The sequence below is a fragment of the Mobula hypostoma genome, chromosome 17 (assembly GCF_963921235.1).
Source record: "Mobula hypostoma chromosome 17, sMobHyp1.1, whole genome shotgun sequence".
NCBI lineage: Eukaryota > Metazoa > Chordata > Chondrichthyes > Myliobatiformes > Myliobatidae > Mobula > Mobula hypostoma.
Genome location: NC_086113.1, coordinates 18,988,550 through 19,011,734, shown reverse-complemented (window position 1 = coordinate 19,011,734; position 23,185 = coordinate 18,988,550). Strand labels below are relative to the sequence as shown.

Sequence of the window (23,185 nt, the reverse complement as noted above, 5' to 3'; positions counted from 1 at the left end):
CTGTTGTAATTTGTATTGCACATCCTGGCTAGAGTTCCAAGGCATGTATATTATTCCCATCAAGCTTTTTTTCGCCCTTGCGGTTTCTTAGCTCTACCCACAAGGATTCTACACCTTCCATCCTATGTCAACTCTTTCTAAGTTTTTGATTTCATTTTTCGCCAAGAGAGCAATCCCACCCCCTTTGCCTACCCACCTTCCCCTTCGATACAATTCCTTTTCGACTCACCAGAAGGAAACAGGGGCTGACAAACTTCCAGCACAGTCTCCAATATAAGCCGGGTCTTGTACCAATCATTTTTTCAATATCATTGCTGAAACGATCAACTCCTGGAAGAGAAACTTATGATCTCTGACACAAGCCTCAGTTTATTCCTCAGGTGTATCTTGTAACATCTTAAAAATCCATTGATCATCAATCTTAAGCTGAATAGGCATTTTCGTTTCTCCAAATATCTTGCATTGTAATGGAATATCATAAGGTGATGCCTGTTGTTGGATTTTTAAACGCAGCTTATGCTCTACATCTTGGCTAAAGCAGAGTGTGATACAGATGTACTATGACAAATCTACATTCTACTGTCTAGCTGGATATAAACATCCTGCAGATATTGTCTCCAATGCAGTTGATGAATACTTAATGAGCAGAGACAGTGGCCTGGAAATTTTAATAGGTGGACTTGACTGCACTATCGTGGTATATCAGAGCCATAAACAGTAGTGTTCAATGCACAGAAACTCATCTTGGTCCAAGTGATGAACATTACTAGTGAATGATATTCCCCTGGGGATGGGGTAGTAATAGGGACAGTGACCAGAGTGGAAACGCATTAGTGAACAATCTGAGACAGGAGTGATATGGTCACAGAGAGGTTAATGATCAGGGTTTCGGACATGAGACTGGAGATGAGAACCGGAAGGTGCATGAGGCCTCCATCTTACAATAGCTCAGGTAACAGAACTTCACCCTTATGGATTTCACTAATTATCACCAAAAAAAAAATCTGAGATCAAAAAGTCCACTCTTGTAAAACTTTTGTAAAAACTAATTAAATAATTTTTTTTTTTTAGCTAGCTTTTCTTGATGTATGTGCAGATGATGTGGCAGCACATTACATACCATCACTATGATGGTAATCTGGGAACACCCTACTCCGACACCTTCCCCATCTGTAAGGGATTTACCTTACTCGGGTTCCAATCGACTGTCATGGTGCAAAGGCTGAGCTTGTTTAGAAATACCCAAAGATAATTGGTCCCAGGACAATTGGGCCATATTTCCTTTGCGATGTGCCACAAAGGACGTTGCACGGGGAATCAGATCTTCCTGGGCACAACTGCGTAGGAATCTCATTGGACGTTCAAGGGTAAATCCCGACCAGAGGAGCATCAAAGTTGTGCAGACTAATCCTAAATTTCTCAGCTGTTGTTGACCCAGAAGCATTCACAACCATGTTTCACTTCGAGAAAGAAAACTGAGCGTCTGAGTTTCTAAGCCACCGAGTTTCTCCTTCCATGACAATGCATGAGTGTGGAGCATCTACAGCTACAAGCTTCACTTTGCTGTCAGTAAGTACATTATTATAGTCCTGCGAGTTCAATGAAAGTGCAGAGAGAGAGGTTTTGCAGATGGAGTCACCATTGGCATGCCTCTAACTTCTTATATTAAAGGGATTCTGAGGGGCTGCCAGCCAATTCTAGTTAAGACAAGTATGAAACAAATAATTGATGCAAGATATCTAATCATTTGTTGCACACAATGCCTGGCTGCAAGAATCTATGGATTATGCAACTTAATATATTGGAGAGATCAGTTTTTAAAAGCTCTTAACTCACTTGTTCAGAAACCACAAATCTTTTAATTCACTAATATAGGAGCTTTCAGTACGATGCCTTACAAGGGATACCAGGTGAGGAGGGGACACGGCAGAACTCGGAACTACCTTGCCTTATACTGTATTGACCAATAGTTGATTTCAGAATCATTTAACACCACCTGCATATGTCGTGAAATTTGTTAATTTATCTGCAGCAGTCCAATGCAATATATGATAAATACAGAAAATAATGAATTACAGTAAGTATATATATAGTATTTATATTAAATAGTTAAATTAAGATAAATTATGCAAAAAAAGAAAAAAAAACTAGTGAAGTAGCATTCATGGATTGAATGTCGATTTAGGAATTGGCTGGCGAAGGGGAAGAAGCTGTTCCTGAATCGCTGAGTGTGTGCCTTCAGGCTTAAACTAAAGATCAACAAATAGCTGTCAGTAGACAACAATTGAAATAGACCAGAATTTCAGCTGTGGTGGCTAAAGTAAAATTCATTGACTGGTCAGAATTAACTTACCATAAAACCAGGCCACTCCAATAGTTTCTATTAGCACTCCAAACAAAATGGATGTCTCTGCTGCGAACTTGTCTAGTAAGGTGAACACGTAGATACCACCCTAGAATTGAAAGACATTCCGGGACAAGTAACACCAGGTTATACATAAAATGGATAAAAATCACTTAAAAGAAATACCGACAAAGGATCACTATCAAATCATGTAGAGTTTAAAACCACAGTGATATCATTCACCTAAGCTGTCCCATTCTTCTAATACCGTGCATTAATTTTATTAAACAATAATGAGTATGGCTACCAGGAGCTCTGTTAAACTTGTTTTTGAAAGATTGTTTTTGAGAATGATGTGACCTACATCAGTTATACAGAAGAGAGACACCAGGAATGTAATTGTAATGATAAAAAGCGTGAAGATCTCCCTGTGGTTACGCAGGAATTTGAATTCATCAATCACCCCTGTGATCACTGATTCCATGCCGCCCATCTGTAGGAACAGGAAAAACATCATTAGGACTGTAGGTTCTTAGAATGTGTATTTTTTTCAAATTAATGAATAGATATATAATAATGCTGTTTTAATTTATTATACAGTATTTGCATAATTACTGCAGATCTTCTATCAGATGCTGAAACTTCAGACCTAAAGTGATCGAGGTCTGACTGCATTGATGACTTAGTGAGGTAGCCTCTATTGCTTTGCTGGGGCAGAGAATTCCACGGATAAACTTCCACAAAATCCAGCATGCCACAGCAGTGTAGTCATTAGTGAAATGCTATTACAGCCTGGGGCGTTCCAGGGTTCAGAGTTCAATTCTGGTGCTGTTCTGTGAGGAGTCTGCGGGTCCTCCCCGAGGGATGTGAGGGTTTTCTCCAGGTGCTCCAGTTTCCTCCCACAGTCCAAAGACATACCAGGTAGGTTGACAGGTAGTCGTAAATTGCCCTGTGATTAGGTTAGGGCTAATCGGGTTTGTTGGGGGTTGTAAGGCACGGCTCAAAGGGCTAGAAGGGTCTACTCCACACCGTACTGCTGTATAAAATAAAATAAACTGCATCCTTGCATCGTGCACTGCCCAGTTCACCACGTCCCCACTGTGTAGCTTTACTAATTCCTCTCAGAGCTCGGCAATCTGTGCACCTCCTTCACACACGTGGCAGGAACGCAAACCTCAGTCTACACACACACTGGCTGCTACTCCACCATGGTAGCCGAATAATAAAAAAAAAGCACTGGTATATTTTTGCTCTTTCTTGCGGGAGATGGTGGCAGTCATCTGCCGATAGCAGCAGGCGGGTGGAGAAGGATGTACCTGCACCTGCACTGAGGCAGAGCTGGCATCCTCCTAATGTCCCACATCACACTTCCGGTCCCCACCTCCCCCTGACATTTGGTGGGCAGGTTGAGGGCAGCTTCGAGGACATTCTAGGCTTTCTATTTCTCAGAAAAAAGGACAAATGATGATTTCACAGTAGGGAAATTAGACGAATTTAGGTCCTGTTTTTCATGCCTTCTTTGGATTTGTTCCACAGCTTGCAGAAAACTGGAAACTTTAGAACATAGAACATTATAGCACAGTAGACGCCCTTCTGTGACGACCTTTTAACCTACTCTAAGATCAATCTAATCCTTCCCTCCCTCATAGCCCTCCTTTTTTTCCATCAACTTGCCTATCTAAGAGTTTCTTAATGTCCCTAATCATGCATCTTCCTCCACCACTACTACTGTTCCATGCACCCGTCACTCTCTGGGTAAAGAACTTACCTCTGACATAGTTCTGCTCTTTCTTGCAAAAATGGGGCACTTAGCAGCTAATAACCCCCTTACTTTCCTCCAATCACCTTAAAATGATCCCCCCCCCACCGCATTGGGCAGTTCCTCTCTGAGAAAATGTCTCTGGCTGTCCACTTGATCTATGCCTCTTTGATAAACGTGCTTTCACTGAATTGGTTAAGGGTCCCATTCATTTCATTGACCTTAATTTGGTAAAAACATTGCCTTACTGCACTGTCCAGTCCAAGTGTTAGAAGCATGATGAAGAAGATGACCGACCAAACTGACGAACCAGGAAGAGTGGCAATTGCTTCTGGGTAAATGATGAATACCAGTCCGGCTTCTGAAAAAAGGAATGTAATCCTTCAATTTCAAATCAATGCTAAACACAAGAGATTCTGCGGATGCTGGAAATCCAGAGAAACACACAGAAAATGCTGGAGGATCTCAGCATCCATGGAGGGGGCTGAGCAATTGATGTGTCCTCCAACATTGTGTATGTGTTAGTCAAGATAATGCTAAGTCTATTAAAACCCAAGATCACCTTCCCCATCATAGAGGGTAAATTGTTCAAAGTCTAAAATAAGTTGAAGTATATGAATGATGATGTATGGTGATATCCAAAAAGAAGGAGAATCCTATCTGCAGGCTGAGAATAAACAGGGAAGACATAAAACAAGTACAGAAATTTTGCTACTTAAGAAGCTGGGTGACATCAGATGGCAGGTGCGACATGGACGTCAAAAGAAGAATAGGGATGGCAAAAGACACCTTTACGAGAATGAAGAGTATACTGACCAATACTAAACTAGGCATGACAACCTGCCACAGAGTACTGAAATGTTATGTTTATCCAGTTATGTTATATGGCTCAGAATGTTGGACAATATCTAGTAACATGAAGAAACGAATTGAAGCAGCAGAGATGTGGTTTTTGAGGAGGATGCAAAGAATATCATGGACAAAACGAATATCTAACGAGGATGTCATGAACAGAGCAAACACAAAAAGAGAAATAATGTATGAGATCATGAAAAGGCAACGTAACTTCATTGGACATGTGATTAGGAAAGAGGAGTTAGAATGCACGGTAATTATGGGAAAGATTGAAGGGAAGAAAGCAAGAGGAAGACAAAGACAAATGATGATGGAGACAGCAGCCAGAGAACTGGAAGTGAATACCAATGAACTGATCCACTTGACCCGAAACAGGAGTGTGTGGGCCATGGCAGTCAAAGCTTAAACTGGGCATGGCACCTGATGATGATATGAATGATAAAAATACATATTGAAATGAGTGTGTAACTTGTCTGGTTTTTAAAGTTCTTTGAAACAAGCTTGTTCCTGACCCTATCCACACACAAGTTGTGGTATCATTTCATTAATAGATGATAGGATTCTGGTAAAAACATTGCCAACTAAACTGGTAATTTCTTCTCCACACACATAGTTATCTGTTGGATAGGATAACATATTCAGGCAAGCAATCAGCTCCATGTGCTCACCTCCAGTGGCCACGTCCTCCAGGGGAACTCCACGTTGCTTTGACATGTAGCCCAGGAAAGAGAAGACAACAAATCCAGAGAAGAAACTTGTCACTGAGTTGACAGAACTGGTAATGATGGCATCCCTGAAAACAAGATTGAGAGTTCTGATATGAGCAGTGCAGAGAAATGGAGAGCCATATATGATGGAGAATGATTTTGCTTCTAATGGGAAGGAAACACTTCCTGGTTGTGGTTCTAAATGTTTAAAGATATGAAGCAATTATATTGGGCTTGCCAGTTAAAAGAATTGATCTGAGGCTTTTAAGGATAGAAGAGCTGCAAGTTTTCATCACAATCTCGCATGCCTCAGCAAGTCTACAAGACAGCGAACGCACAAAGAATAAATGAAACACATTGCAGTAGCGACTCAGTAGCAGTGCCTAGACTAGCGGAGTGACCCTCTTGTGGAGTGGTCATTTCTCGAACCAACCAGCACAACCCTAATCACTAGGGTTCAACAACTCCATGACCACTTCGATCATATTGCACTAAAACTGACTTTGTTTCTTGTTCTAATTGTGTTTAAGTTTTTCTTGTGAATGCTGTTTATATGATGCAAGGTGCCTGTGATGCCACTGCAGGTAAGATTTTCATTGCACCTGTATACTTGAACCTGTGCATACGACAATAAACTTAACTTTGTCTCTCTTTCTCTCAATTCCAATGAAAATATCTATCCGAATCAAGTAATTGTACTAGATGGGATTAAACAATTATATTGCTCAGAAGTGGAGGAAGTAATCAAAAGCAATTCGGTGTACACTGGTAACAACAATGGCAGCGCAACATGGGATCTTGAACAATTTTATAAGACCTGGTGGCAATGGTAGTGGCCAGCACCACCACTGGCTACTTGATCAGCCCAGTAGCATGAAAATTGAAATCTCCCGCTGACTATAACATCCTCTTGGTTATTATTTGGTCCTGAGAGACTTTTCTCACCTGTATTGTCTACCCTCATCACCATCCAAGCTGATTTTACCTCCAGAGAAACAGGCACAAAATGGTGGAGGAACTCAGCAAGTCAGGCAGCATCTTACAGAGGGGAATAAACAGTCGACGCTTACGGCCCAGACCCTTCATCAAGACTGGAAAGGAAGGGGGAAGAAACCAGAATGAGACGGTGGGGGAATCTCCCAGCACAGATCCTTTGTCACCACAGGTACGAAGTAATCCTTCTGTATTCACGTCCATTAGTCTGGTGGATGCAGTTATAGAATTATAGAATGCAAGTGGAGTGGGAGTGGTTTTTTTTGAGTGGAAGGAGAGGAAATCAGGAAAATTCCTCAGAAATTCTATACTTTTGTTTTCTGAGTATATGAACTGCCTCTAACCTCTTCCTATTTTTGATCTGAAACTCGCATTGCAGTTTCCCAGGCTAACCAGTTCCATCAATGGCCTCACTCATGATTGTACAATGATTAATTTGTAGTTCCTCAGATAATGATGAAGTCTTTCATTTGGACGGCAATATTGGCACATGACTCTGGCTATATAGAATGAGTGGGATGTAACACCTTCTCTCAAGTCCAAGGTAATGAGTGATCATCTCCAATAGGAGAGTCTCCGGGCCTCTCCTCAACATTCAACAGTATTGTCATTTTCAAGTTCTCAACATCTAGATGATCACCATTGAAAACACACAAAAGTATTATGGCTACACAAGCAGGTCAGATGTTGGATGGTCAATAGAAAGCGATTTCCCTACCTCCCAACTCCCTGAAGATTTTTTTACCATCTGGATACAGCCACAGTTCTCAAGATCATCAGTAGATTCTTGGACTTACAGTATCTGTTGATTGATGCACTGCCCTTCACTCTAAATATTCATTCCCACGCCTCACTGCCCTCCAAGACCATAAGTCATAGGAGCAGAATTCAGCCACTTGGCCCATCAAGTCTCTCACTGCTACCTTCAGGAAGGAAGGTACAGAAGTCTGAAGGCACATACTCAATGATTCAGGAACAGCTTCTTCTCCTCTGCCATCCGATTTGTGAATGGACATTGAACCCATGAGCACTACCTCAACTACTTTTTAATAACTATTTTTTGCACTATTTATTTAACTATTTTATATATACACACAGTATATACCTAACGTAATTCACAGATTTTTCCTCTATTATTATATCTTGCAATGTACTGCTGCCGCATGACAACAAATTCCACAACAAATGCCAATTCCTGATTTTGATTCCACCATTCAATCATGGCTGATTTATTTTCCCTCTCAACGCCATTTTCCTGGCTTCTCTCCATGATTAGTAAAGGCATCGAAAGGTTAAGTATGTATCAACCTCTGCTTTAAATATACCCAATGACTTGGCTACTACAGCCACCTGTGACAATGAATTCCACTGATTCACCGGCATCCAGCTAAAGAAATTTATTCTAGCTGCAGCTAAGAGCAGTACACCAATACACTACAGCTGCATCCACGACACCAATATTCCCACCAAAGCTATGATTTTTTAAAGACAAGAATGACAGGGCTGCAGGTACACAGGGATTCTATTCTGAATTCCTCCAAAGGTTTGTCTTTTGCTCCTATTTGGAGGAATATTGTGCAGTCTTTGATGTTGCCTCCTTTGGAGTTCCGTACCTAGGAACACGGTAGAGTAGAGTAGTGGTTAGCACAATGCTTTACAGTACCAGCAGTGAAGCTTCAATTCCTGCCACTGTCTGTAAGGAGTTTGTACATTCTCCCCGTGACTGAGTGGGTTTCCTCTGAGTGCTCGATTTGCACCCCCCCTCCAAGTCCAAAGACATACCGGTTGGTAAGTTAATTGGTCATTGTAAATTTTCTCCTGATTAGGCAAGGGTTAAATCGGGGGATTGCTGGGTGGCGCAGCTCGAAGGCACGGCAGGGCCTGTTCCACACTGTATTTCAGTAAATAAGATAAAAAGCACAGAGGAAGTACCTTCACCACAGATTGTATTGGTCCAGGAGGGGATTGCCAGAGCATTAGAGGTGGGCTTTAAATGTTAATCTTGCCAGTGATCCCTGCTTTTTACAGACAAGCACTGATTGGGAAATCATCAGACTCTCCCGTTTCCATGAAAGAATTTTTTAAAAAGTAGGCCATATGGTGCTTGTCCTTAAGTGTCCAAATTACCAGAGGAGGATTCACTTTTGGCTCTTGATAAGATAACAGGAAAGGAATGACCCAGATGGTGTTAACAAATAGCTGGCCAATCCATAGCAGACATTTTGAATACTCAAAAAGGCATTAGAGGTATTACACAAAGAAACCATCGCCAGCAACGTAGCCTACCTGTAGCAATTGTTATTAAATTTGTTATAGCTTGCAAATGCTATTAGTACACCAAAACCCACTCCAAGAGAGAAACATATCTGTGTCGCTGCATCTATCCAAACCTGCAACAGCAGATACACAAAGGAGAGAAAAAGAGCTGTTATTAGAGATAATTGCAGGAACCTATTCAGCACAGAGATGAAAGACAATATTAAAATAAGGGCAATTTTGTAACTTGTGTTTTGCATCTGTAGATTTTTTTTTGTAGGTTATCTCTCCTTATTTGGTTACTGGCAAATAGAGAAAGGATGCATACATTGGTATCATTTATAAATGTCTATTTGCACAAATTTAACATATTAGTTTAAACACAACTGTAGATTAAAACATTCCGCACAGGCAGTCAATAGATGTCCCGAAAAAAATGTATTGGTTTATTCAATATTGATCGGTTACTGGCATTTAAAACATAGGGATGGTATAGCTGCTATTGAAAAGCCAAGGACTATTTCCATGGCAACTTCATCAAGTAAGTCAAGTAATCAAAGCAAATGCCACTTTTCTCAGGATTATTATAAATATAAATTTCAGAGAATCTCTAAATTGTGTTTTTGAAACAACAATTTAAAACTATGGCTATTGCAGTCACAAACCACACATTATTTTTCTGTCAACTTAATTATTTTCATCAAATTAAATAACCTAAGTTTGTACACAAATTACTTTGGCATACGATCCTCTTTCTAATCAGCTTTAAATATTAGCTTATGTATGATGGTGTTAGTCCTTCTGATGATTTTCACTTGTTGATTCCAGCCTTGATGAGATGGTGAAAGATCCAATTCTTAAGAGAATAAGACAGAGCAGAATTAGGCCATTCAGCCCATTAAGTATGCTCTGCTATCCCATCATGGCTGATTTATTATCCCCCTCAACCCCATTCTCCTGCTTTCTCCCCGTCAACTTTGAGGTTCTTTTTAATTAAAAATCTATCAATCTCTGCTTTAAGTATACTCCATAGCCATCTGTGGCAATGAATTCCACAGCTTCACCACCCTCTGCTAAAGAGATTCCTCCTCAGTTTAAGCAATGTAGCCAGTGCTATTTTGGAAGGGTCAGTCAACAGATTAAACCACCAATGTTGTAGCTGCACTATCTAAGAACATGGAAGCAGTGGAGAGAGCAACTTGCAATGGGAGAGGAGAGTGTGCTGGCCCACACAAAAGTACATTTACTGATCCTCCATCAGATTAAATCCTGAATAATTATTTCGTTTTTATATCCCCAAGCCTTCCTACACTCCATCACCTCTTAAACTAGTTGGTGTATGGCAGTGGCTCTAACAATTCTTAACTGAAATGACAATCTGATTCCAAGACATTAATTTAAGGTTGCTCATCAGCTCTCTACCAGAATTGTGCCATTTGAAGGGGTGAGCATAGATATGTTAAAAATAATTATCAAAGACAAATGCTATTAAGTTTACTTAAGATAGTCAGATCTGTGGGAGACACTGATTGAACTAGAAGGTTCTAGAACAGGGGTCCCCAACCTTTTATATTCCGTGTAGCCTTACCATTAACTGAGCGGTCTATGGACCAAAATGTTGGGAATCACTGTTCTAGAGCGAAGCTAAATAGGCAGCCTCAACTTCTGGTTATAGTTCAGCTAATCTCTATAAGAACATAGATTGCAAGCACAGTCAAGGGTGGGGCCTTGTATGTGATATGTAAACCTAGTTGTTCAGTGAGTGGCCAACAGGTTACCTTGAAGTGATGTGACATACTTTCTCAGTCAGCACTCAAAAGCAGTGCTGTATAGGGAATAATATTCTGTATGACTTTAGTGTGGAAATTATACCGTACATAAAACAGGGAGCCATTCCTGGAAATGGCCAAATTTCTGTCACGGTGAAATTTGATCCAGACACGTCTGCAAGTAACTTTTGTTCATGTAGAGCAGAGCAGAACAGTTCCATGTGCAACTGAATTCTTTAGCTATTTGATCTTACACTGAACACAGAACAGTACAGCACACTACAGGCCCAAGATCTTGTGCCAAACTTTTAATCTACTCCAAAATCAGTCCAATGCTTCCCTCCCACATAACCCTCCATTTTTCTTTCATCCACCATGCTCCTATCTAAGTCTCTTAATTGTCCCATTTACTTATCACTATAGGTAAAAAAAAGACACTACCTGACATTCCCCACCTCACCCATCCTTTTCCTTGAAATACCTTAAAAGTATGTTCTCTCAGATTAGCCATTGCTGCCCTGAGAAAAAATGTGCTGGCTGACTATTCTATTTATTCATCGGCCCTTCTGGCCCTTTGAGCCACATCTCCGAGTGACCCCTGACTTAACCCTAGCCTAATCGTGGGACAATTTACAATGGCCAATTAACCCGCCAACTGGTATGTCTTTGCACCCCTGGAGGAAACCCACACGGTCATGGGGAGAACATACAAACTCCTTATAGACAGCGGCAGGAATTGAACCCGGGTCACTGGTACCGTAAAGCGTTGTGCTAACCACTTCACTACCGTGCCTCTTATTATTTTATACATCCTTATCAAGTCATCTGTCATCCTCCTTCTCTCCAAAGAGAAAAATCCTGGCTCGCTCAACCTTTCCTTGTAAGACATGTTCTCTAATCCAGGCAGCAATCTGGTAAAATCTCATCTGCACCTTCTCTAAATCTTCGACAGTCAATCTTACTTCAGTCTTTGGGAAACTCCACAATAGGAACACAGTTCTTTTAATTAGCAACTAAAATTACAGCAGCATTATGTAAAGACTGTCCAGTATACAACTACAGCATATCCTCCAAAATGATGACAGCTGATCAAATTCATTATGATAAGTTTTAAAAAAGGTTATTAGAGAAACAAATGTATCAGAGCCAGTCCAGCACAGATTTCTAACAGAACAGAATTCTTCAATGAAAGGATAAAAATAAGCAATTTACTTGGATTTTATTAGAGTTTAACATCAATAATAGGGAAAATGAGAGTCTGTTGTAAAATATCAATGGTTTTAGATGAAGCCAGTATGAATTTACAAAAGGGAAATCATGTTTGATAAACATACTGGAGTTTTTCTTCACATTGTAACTGGTAGAACAGATAAAGGAGACCAATGGATGTGATGTATTTGGACTTTCAGAAGACATTTCATGGTCACACATAAGAGGTTAGTGTGTAAAATTAAAACATGATATTGGAGGCCATACCCTAGTGTGTTGGCAGACAGGAAATGGAGAATAGGAGTAAAAGGGGACTATTTTATGGCTTTAGGTGATACCTAGTGGGGTAGCACAGGGGTTGGTACCTCGGGTGCCAATATATTTAGGTGAGGATACCAAATGAAATATTGCATTTGCCACCAACACAAACCTGGGTGGAACTGTGAGGAGGACTCTAACAGGCCTCAGTGCAATTCGGACCTTCAGTGCGAATGGGTGTACACATGGCAGATGTAGTGTAAAGTGGACAAGTGTGAAGTTATCCACCTTGGTAGGACAAAGGCAGAGGCAGCATATTATTTAAACAACAATATTAGGAAATGCGACTCACAGCAGAGTTTGTGTGCCCTTGTACTCAAGTCCCCAAAAGCCAACATGCAGGTTTAGCAAGCAGTAAGACTTCAAATGGAATGTCGTCCTGCATTGCAAGGAGTAAGACTGTCAAACTGAAACTAGAGGTCATGGCAAGACCATCTCTGCAGGATTATGAGCAGTTTTCATCTTCTTGCCTAAGAAAGGATATAGTTGCCATAGAGACAGAGCAGCAAAAGGTTTACCAGACTGAATTCTGGGATGGCAAGATTGCCATATAAGGAGAGATTGGGTTGACTACACCAGTATACACTAGGGAATAGGGAAGACAAGTTCTGATTCAAAAACGTAGATTCCTGACAGGGCTTTACAGGTAGCGCAAATGCCTCTCCTGGCTGATTCGAGAAGATGAGTCCCCAGATACTTAGAAGAGGGATGAGAAAATTCTTCATGCAGAGGGTAGTGGCAGCCACTTCACTGGAGGTTTCAAAAAAGGAGGTCGCTGGAAAAGAAACACCAAGGGTATGGAGAGAGAGTGGGAATCAGGTATTGAGGTAGTGGATCAGCTATGATTTTGTTGAATGGAGCAGTTCAGAGTCCACTCCCTTTACGGATTATCTGTGCTCTCTTTTGATGATGTCAGTAGGCATGTCATCACCTCATGGTACAGGTCCAAGCCTTTCAATTAGCAGTTTCAGTCATACTCACTGATTATTAATATTATTTAATACTGTCATGCTTGTTCTGTATGTAACATAACATGGAAAAGTTCAAAAGTCACAAGGTAATATTGCAGTTCGCTAAAATCCTGGTTAAGCCACACTTTGAGTGTTGTGTTCAGTTGAGATTGCCTCATCATAGGAAGGATGTGGAAGCTCTAGACAGGGTGCAGAGAAATCTTACCATGGTCTTCGGATTAGCGAGCATGTCTTATGAGGGTAGGTTGCGCAAGTTTGGGCTTTTCTCTTTGGAGCAAAGGTGGATGAGAAGTGACTTGATAGAGGTGTACAAGATGATACGAGGCAAAGAATTTACGTGGACAGCAGACTTTTTCCCTTGGTGGAAATGGCTAATACAAGGGGCATAATTTTAAGGTGTTGGGAATAAATTATTGTCGGGATGTAAGAGGCAGGTTTTTTGTAAAACACAGAAAATGGTAGGTGTGTGGAATATGTAGATACATTAGGGACATTTAAGATGCTCTTACATATATACGTGGATGAAAGAAAGATGGAAAGATGGGAGGGAAGGATAGCATTGATTTGGAGTATGGTAAAGGTTGGCACAACATTGTGGGCCGAAGGACCTGTACTGTTCTATGGGAGTCATCTGAAACACCAGATTTCCAAAGACTCAGTTCATTTCTCCAGAGACTTGGAGAAAAGCCAGGTCCCACAGCCAAGGAGCAGTAGTGAAAAGATAGCAGGCTGGAGTTCCTTTTCCATTCAATGTTGCTGCTCATTGGGATTATTTTTTGCCCACCTGCTCTTTGTTTATTGGATAGGGCTACTCTTGTTTTCACTTCCCCCCCCCCCCAACTCCCCCACAAGATAACATCTTGTGATGCCACTTGCAAGTGTTACTCCTACCACACTGAAGAATGGGCGCCGGAAATTAGTTCCTCAGACAAACTGTGGCTTGAATGAGCCTCTTTTTTTTTTGCACAAACCATATTTGTCGTAGGGTCCAGATGTTCTTTGGAAAGGAAGATGGTAGAAGTGATAACAGAAAACTTAAAGACACAAACCGTGAAAGAGAATACATTAAAATTAAAATATACCAAATATGTTACATGGGGGAAAAGAGTAACAGCTTCCAAGAGCTGAAGTCCTATTTCTCTGCTCTAACAGTAAGTCCACACAATACATGTTCAGAATCTTCTCCCTTTTGTGCCACACACTGTTGTGTTATCTATGTTTAAACAGCTTTAGTTTGATTATCAGTCCGTCATTTCAACATGCCAATGAATTCAATGCCTTCCTATTGCCCCCTATAGCTGAACTCTGATAACCAATTTTGTCTAGCTATTCTGGAGCTGACAAGATGTTTGAAAGGGAACTTAATACTGGTCCATCCCTGGAAAGCAACCACAGTCATGCTCTGTCACTGTATTTTTCTTGTCCACATCCATCTCCTTTATTGCACCATGCCATCAATTTTCTGTTCAGAATTATCTTCTAAGTGTGGAGCAAACTGACGGGACACTTTTGAGTTACGATTGATTAGATTTGCCCATTTTATAACAATTGCAAGAAACACTTGAGCATTTCATTACTCTGCCACATAAATAATGGTAATTAACATATTTATTGTAAAAAATGGGTAGCGTTGTGGAGATACATCTCTACCGAAGGAGATGTAAGGTGCTCCTTCCCTCTGCTGGCCTGCAAGGTCTAGCACCTGCCTAGCCCCCCCGATCAGGGCCACGCGAGGTCACGGGCGCAGGTGGTGGATGGTCGTATGAGCAACTGGTGGATATCACAACTGCTGGTTATGTGACCACTGACGCCAGGCAGACAATCTCTGAAGAGTATTGATAATGGCCCATCTTCTAAAGACACTGCCCCAAAAAAGTAATGGCAAACCACTTCTGTAGAAAAATTTGCCAAGAAAAATTTGGTTGAATGAACTTGATCTTTTCTCCTTTGAGCAACAGAGGATGAGAAATGACCTGATAGAGGTGTATAAGATGATGAGAGGCATTGATTGTGTGGATAGAAAGAGGCTTTTTCCCAGGGCTGAAATGGCCTACAGGAGAGGGCACAGTTTTAAGCTGCTTGGAAGCAGATACAGAGGAGATGTCAGGGGTAAGTTTTTTTTATGCAGAGGATGGTAAGTGCGTGGAATGGGCTGTTGGCGACAGTGGTGGAGGCAGGTACAATAGGGTCTTTTAGGAGACTCCTGGATACGTACACGGAGCTTAGAGAAATAGAGGGCTATGGGTAATCCTAGGTAATTTCTGAAGTACGTACATGTTCGGCACAGCATTGTGGGCCGAGGGGTTTGGATTGTCCTGTAGGTTTTCTATGTTTCTATCTTTCTAAGAACAATCATGGTTATGAATAGAGAAGGAAGTCCATGATCGCCCACATCATATTGCATGGTGCATAAAGATGATCGCAAAAAAAAGTATTGAGTAGTCCTACTCAAAGGTTAGCGTTTGTTACATATACCTAATAATCCTTGAGAAGGTGGTAGTGAGTTGGGATTGGTAGTTTCAGGATTTAGACTTAGTGATAATGAATAGATGATTGTGCGCAACTTGGAGGGAAAGTGTCCAATGATACTATTGACATGTTTGCTGGAGTTGTACTTTTTAAAGTGATAATGAGTGTGCATTTGGGAAATGTTGTCAGAGTAGGTAAATGTGATATATTTTTGTAGATCATACTGTAACCATGATGCACGTTGTGGCCAAGAGATGTTTAGATTGGTAGATGGTGTGTCAAGTTATGGATATTGTGGTGATACACTGGGTAAATTAGTGGGTAAGAAGTTGGTGTGAACTTCTCTGAAGGTCCATTGAGCCCAGCATATTAAATGATGTGATTACGAAGAAAGCATACCAGCAGCTATATTTCATCAGGAGCTTGAGCAATTTTAGTATGTCACCAAAGATTCTAGCAAATTTCTATAGATGTGCCATGGAGAGCATTGTAACTGGTTGTATCATCGTCTGGTATGGAAGCACCACTGCACATGATTGGAAAACGCTGCAGAGGGTTGTAAATGCAGCCTGTGCCAACATGGGCACTAGCATCAAGAAGATCTTCAAAAAGTGATGCCTCAAAAAGGGGGCATCCATCATTAAAGACTCTCCACCACCACCCAGGACATATTCTTTTCTCATTACTACCATTAGGCCTGAAGGCACACACTCAATGTTTTAGGAACATCTTCTTCTCCTCTACCATCAGATTTTTTTGGACGGTCCTTGAACCTACAAACACCACCTCATTTATTGTTCTACCTATTTTTATAAAGATGTTTCTTATTGTAATTTATAGTTTTTTTTGGATAGCATGCTACTGCTGCTGCAAAACAACAAATTTCACACAATATGTCAGTGATAGAACATAGAACATAGAATAGTACAGCACATTACAGGCCCTTCGGCCCACAATGTTGTGCCAACCCTCAGACCCTGCCTCCCATATAACCCCCCACCTTAAATTCCTCCATATACCTGTCTAGTACTCTCTTAAACTTCACTAGTGTATCTGCCTCCACCATTGACTCAGGCAGTGCATTCCATGCACCAACCACTCTCTGAGTAAAAAAACCTTCCTCTAATATCCCCCTTGAACTTCCCACCCCTTACCTTAAAGCCATGTCCTCTTGTATTGAGCAGTGGTGCCCTGGGGAAGAGGTGCTGGCTATTCACTCTATCTATTACGCTTGTTATCTTGTACACCTCTATCACGTCTCCTGTCATCCTCCTTCTCTCCAAAGAGTAAAGCCCTAGCTCCCTTAATCTCTGATCATAATGCATACTCTCTAAACCAGGCAGCATCCTGGTAAATCTCCTCTGTACCCTTTCCAATGCTTCCACATCCTTCCTATAGTGAGGTGACCAGAACTGGACACAGTACTCCAAACCTAATCCAGTCTAGTAACCTAGAGGCTTACACCAACAATACAGTTAATACTAAGCAGTTGTAAAATTTAATTGCAGTTGATAACATGGAATTAAAGATAAATTTCCACGGTGACTTTAAAACTGCTGGGTTGCCCTGAAATGCATTTGGTTCACTTCTGTACTTAGGTGGTTGAAGGAAGCGCATTGAAATTGGCTGCTTATATCCAACCTGGCCTCATGAGTGACTAAAGACCTATAGCTATGTGATGATTCTCAAGAGCCCTCTGAAATGACTAGTGACTATGTTTCTGTGCTGCTGCATCTATAGGAGTTTCAAATGACTTCCACAATAAAACATGTTACAAAAAAAAACAGAGCTGGGAAAACTAATTTCTGGCATGTTATTGATAGCTTGATGCTATCAATAAGTAAGAAATTCCCTTCCTCAAAAAACAGCGACTTATCACAAAAGATTGCAAATTTTTGGAAGGAACGCTGCTTGGATGTTGTCAGCAATGTTCATGTGGATGGGGATCTACAGAAATTGTAAGGTTCAAAAGCAATGTGGGCCAAGACTACATCGTTGATTCCCCAAGATACAGCCTTGCATCAGTAAGGAACACACATCAAAGTTGCTGGAGAACGCAGCAGGAATTCCAGCAACTTTGATGTGTGTTGCTTGAATTTCCAGCATCTGCAGAATTCCTGTTGTTTGCATCAGTAAGGTTTCAACCTCGCAACCCATTGCTTTGCATTTTTGACTGGATCCTGCTGCGTAAAGGTTTGATGGAGCAATCAAAGGCAACATGGTTCACCAACTAGAGCGATGCTGAATTGCTAGTTTCTCTTTGTAATGGAGATTGTATAAGAGGAACTTTCTCACAATACCCAACAACAAATTACAATCCTGTTATGAGTGCCAACACTCTTGTTTGAAGTACAAGTAGTAGGTTGCAATACCATGGGGTAAAATCAGCTAACTGTAACCATCAATGGGATGTTATGTTGAAATTGTATAAGATGTTGGTGAGGCCTAATTTGGAGTGTTGTATGCAGTTTTGGTCACCTACCTACAGGAAAGATGTAAATTAAATTGAAAGAGTGAAGAGAAATTTTGCAAGGATGTTGCTGGGTCTGAAGGATCAAAGTTATAAAGAAAGTTTGAATGGGTTAGGACTTTATTCCTTGGAACGTAGAAGACTGAGGGGTGATTTGATAGAGTTATACAAAACTATGAGGGTTAAATGCAAGTAGGCTTTTTCCACTGTGGTTGGGTGGGACTACAATTAGAGGTTATGAATTAAGGGTGAAAGGTGAAAAATTTAAGAGGAACATGAGGGGAAACTTCTTTACTCAGAGGATTGTGAGAGTGTGGAATGAGTTGCCAGTGCAAGTGGTGCATACAAGCTCAAATTCAAAGTTTAAGAGATGGTAGGGGGTATGGAGGGCTATGGTCCAGATGTAGGTCGATGGGATTAGGCAGTTTAAATGGTTCAGCACAGACTAAGTGGGCCGAAGAGCCTGTTTTTTGCTGTAATTTTCTATGACTCAAACAAACTGGCAGCTGTAAAATGGAACCAAAACAATGATTACCAATTGTGGACAAGTGCATTGTACAACTTGACTGCTCTAGTTTCCCAGCATCACAATAACTCAAACGATCTGCCTCTACAACCTCCATATCCTCCATGTTCTATTTTATGTTTCAGGGACATTGAAAAGGACTACCTCTCTGAGAAAGACTCTGAACACATCTGATTAAAGATTCTGATAATGAATATTCTACATTAACTTCGATAAACACCAAGACCATCCCTATGCAACATGACCACTGGTATACAACACTGTGAGGGACAAGGGATTCTCATCCTTCATCAGCTTTGCATTTACCCAAGCAAATGCACCAGGCAATCGCGTCGGAGCCTTGCATACCATCATTTAAAGGACGGCTGCAAGATTGGAGCTGATATCCTGGATACACATTATTTGCTTCAATTTCAAACCTAATTGTCCAGCCAATATGTGCCGGATAGGGTTGCTTGGAAAGTTGCACCGGAATTGCTGCAGCCTGATAGTTAACAAATCATGCAAGTAGTCTCTTATATTACCTTGAATCATTATTGTTTTCAATAGATGATTCAGAGCCTCCCTTGGGGTTCCATGATTAAACTAGAGAGACTATATAACTCAAAATATTTATGGTAAAGAACAAAGCATTTTCTTTCTGAGCCTACTAACAAAATATTTTTTGGTCAATCAGCCTCTGTAGAAAGAGAGAAACAGAATTTACATTTTAGGCCAATGATCTAGGACTAGATGGCAGATAGAACTAGGTAAAGTAAGAGATTGAACTATGTTTTAAATTCGAGGAAAGGGGAAGGAGTGGGAAGGACAAGGGGAATGTGTATCATGGTGGAGAGACTGAGTGACACAAATGCTGTTGTGATAGCTAAAAAGTTGATGAAGGCTTATTAATCACAACTGATCTGTTTCAAGAAGATGAAAATGGAAGAAGAAGAAGAATGAAGAGAAAATGGAAATCAAAACAAATACAGTAACAGAGTATATTAAACGATGCAGTTGTTGTACAGCTGAAATAAAGCTAATATGTTGGAAATCCTCATGTGAAGCAGCATTTACAGAAAGAAAATAAATGTGTTCAAATATCTTTAATTAGAAATAGCCAAACTTTAAAGGTTATTAATTTTTAAAAAAATGTTTCTCTCTTCACAGATGCTATCTGACTTCATGAATGTATGGTATTTTCAGATTTCTAGTAACTCTTGTGTTTTTGCCAAGAAACTACATGATAACTTTCACTGCAGTCCTCAGATGCTGGCCTGTACATTTCAAATGATTCCTTTTTGTATTGGACGACTTTATAATATTTCACCTTTCCGTAGAGATTTTAATTTCTAACTTTTTTAAACTTTTATTTTACTTCCTCCAAACTAGCCTTTTTAAGGAGAGCATTTCAAAATCTGCCTTTTGTTTTATAAGACAGTCTGAAGCTATAGAACTACAATGGAAAATATATACAAAAATCATTGATGTCCATCCACCATTTAACAAGGAGAGGAATAAATGCCTGTAACTGGTGTTGTGTCACTGATCTCAAAGACTTACCGAGGCCTTCCGAAGCCGTAAGAAGTCAACACTTAGATATGCTTTAATTCCATCTATCGCTCCAGGGAGAGTGATTCCACGAAGCAGCAAGATCGTGAGGACAATGTAAGGCATTGTAGCAGTAATCCAGACAACCTGTTACGTATCAAGGTAAAACAAATTTGCCATTCTCATTATTGGATCTTATCAACATTGAAAGCTTCAAAACTTATACTGCAATAATAAATTATAAGACAAATTATGAGATGTGAGACATTTGAGAGACTTCGAACTTTTTACTGTGCTCATGGACTTCTTCATCAAATTATGGTATTGTTGCACTGTTGTAACTATATGTTATAATTATGTGGTTTTGTTAGTTTTTTCAGTCTTGGTCTGTCCTGTGTTTTGTGATATCACACCGGAGGAAATATTGTATCATTTCTTAATGCATGCATTACTAAATGACAATAAAAGAGGACTGCGTGTCTTCATAATATAAATAAATTAAGTGATACATTACATATTTCCTTCAAGTAGGGGGTAGGTGCAATATTGTTTTAGATGAAATTGCACAAACAAGTATATATTATGGTGATTATAGACAACACTAGTTAAAATGGTGAGATCCAAGAATAGAGTGTTCTCTGCTATTTTGTAGATACTTTAATTTCACCTCTGACCCAGATTACGCTGGCGTTCAGATTTCCTTATGATATAGAGAAGCACCATTCAGCAATAGCATTTGTGCTGGCTCAATATTATCTTGTATATTTAAAAATGTTATTTTATGTCAGCATAATTATATCATAAGACCATAAGATATAGGAGCAGAAGTAGGTCATTCAGCCCATCGAGTCTGCTCTGCCATTCAATCATGGGCTAATCCAATTCTTCAGTCATCTCCACTCCCCTGCCTTCTCCCCATACCCTTTGGTGCCCTGGCTAATCAAGAACCTATCTATCTCTGCCTTAAAATTAATTTGGAGATGTACATAAATGACCATTTCAGCTAGACCATTGGCCAGACTGATCACCCATGCTTACCGTTACTGTACATGGAGTAAAAGCAAGCCATTTACTTCTACATGACCTAGTTGTCCACACCCTGAGACGCTGTATGAGGAAGTCTTGGTTCCCGTACGACTCGGGTGATACACTGGTGAGGCCCCAGTCCTTGCAACACTCTGAGGCATTGGATAAGCTTGTAATTGCCAAAGGTTTTTGGACCGTTTTTAAAAGTCTGTGATTTAAATAATTCAGAAATACTTGAACTGGAAAAGATAAATTTAGATTAAAACAAACAAGTACCAAAATTTGGGTTGTTCTTCATTCACTTGCTAGGACTGGGGGTGATCCAAGGAATGGGTGTAAAATACATCCCACCCGCCTCCAGTGATCAGTGCTCTGCTGCTGAATTCAACAATGAGTACAGGGACGGAGCAGGAGGAGCGATGCTCTACACAACCTCTAGCCATCAGAGAGCTCAATTCAATTCATATTTTCACAATGAGCGTGAAGCAAAGCGTGCAGTAGATTTGGACGCATCTTGTCTTCTCCATGACCAGACTGTGACTACAATGCAGAATATTGGGACGACGATTTCAAATCACCCATGGGTTAGACAACTTGCCCACATTATAAAAAAAAATCAGTTTTGACAGCTTACCTTGCTGGGAGCAGCCTTAAGATAAATTTCTCAAAGAGGTACAGTGAGGAGACCAATCAGGTCTTTGAAGAGTGTGGGCAAAGACACTTGCCCCACAACTCTTATCATACGATGCCTCGTTCTTCCAAAGGTTTTGGTACTGGGCACTAGGTTCTCGTCCTCTAGGACTTAACAGAATGTTTTAGGCTCCCCACTTTTCCATCCCAGCTGCCAATTGTTCTGTCTTTCATGCAATGACCCCACCCCACTGGTTCCACTATGCCCATACTTACCTGGATGTGAAAAGGTAACCTCTTTCACCAGACTAAACATAACTCCAGTGGCTACAGAGCCCAGGATATTGAAGTGATTAAATCCCAGCCTGAAACATCTCCGACAAACTTTTTCCAGAGTATTCTGATGGATATATTACAGTTTTTAAAAAAATAAATGTTTCTGGTATATGGAAATATTTAAAGTTATTAAAACTGAAGAATTAGCAATGCTAAGGGTTAGTAACCATTTTGGTATATTGTTCTATTATTGTCACATGTACCATGGTAGACTAAAAAAACTTGTCTAACATGCCTTTCAGATAGATCAATTTATTACAACTGTGCATTGACAGAGTGTACAATAACACACGCAAAATGCTGGAGGAACTCAGTGGGTCAGGTAGCATCGATGTAAAGCAATAAACAGTCAACATTTTGGGCTGAGACCCTTCATCAGGACTAATAAAGACTTGCAGTGTGTGCTACTCTGGATTTCCAACACCTGCAGCATCCTGTGTTTGTGTAATGCAGAATGCAAGGTCACAGCGAGGTAGATTGTGAGGCCAACAGTCCATCTTATTATATTTGGGACGCATTTGATAAGTCTAATAAAAGCAGGACAGAAGCTATACTTGAGCCTGGTGGAAATGCTTTCTGGCATTTGTATTTTCTGCCCAGTGGGAGAGAAGTGAAGTAAGAATGTCTGGGTTGAGTGGGGTCTTTGATTTTTTTCTGGCTGCTTTACCGGGCCAGTGAGAAACATCAATGGTGGGAAGCCTGGGTTCCATAATATACTTGGCTGTGTCCACCACACTCTGCCATTTCTTGTGATCATCGTTGTCATTATAAGTAGTGAATCATCCCTAAAGGATGATTTCTGTGGTGCATTGATTAAAGATTGGAGAGTGTCAAAAGGGACATCTCATATTTCTTTGGACTTCTGAGGAAATAGAGTTGCTGGTTTGAAACCATTAAAAAAACATTAAGTTAAAAACACTTAAAATATTCAACTACAGTTAAAGGATGGATTAGCTACCTTCCACCTTTCCACTTAATCCAGAGGTGAAGTTCTGCACCAGACCCAATCTGATGACA

The 23,185-nt window shown here is 40.4% G+C and overlaps 1 protein-coding gene across 1 annotated transcript in view; it reads right to left on the bottom strand.

The window, feature by feature from the left end:
• slc6a3 (solute carrier family 6 member 3) overlaps positions 1-23,185 on the bottom strand; it is a 41,932-nt gene that overhangs the window by 7,538 nt on the left and 11,209 nt on the right. Inside the window, exons 5-11 of the mRNA XM_063069604.1 lie at positions 20,189-20,323; positions 8,945-9,048; positions 5,627-5,751; positions 4,352-4,464; positions 2,709-2,837; positions 2,354-2,453; positions 230-330 (exon numbers count right to left, since the gene is read on the bottom strand). Of these exons, the coding sequence (XP_062925674.1) occupies positions 230-330; positions 2,354-2,453; positions 2,709-2,837; positions 4,352-4,464; positions 5,627-5,751; positions 8,945-9,048; positions 20,189-20,323 (807 nt within the window). The remainder of the gene's footprint in view (positions 1-229; positions 331-2,353; positions 2,454-2,708; positions 2,838-4,351; positions 4,465-5,626; positions 5,752-8,944; positions 9,049-20,188; positions 20,324-23,185) is intronic.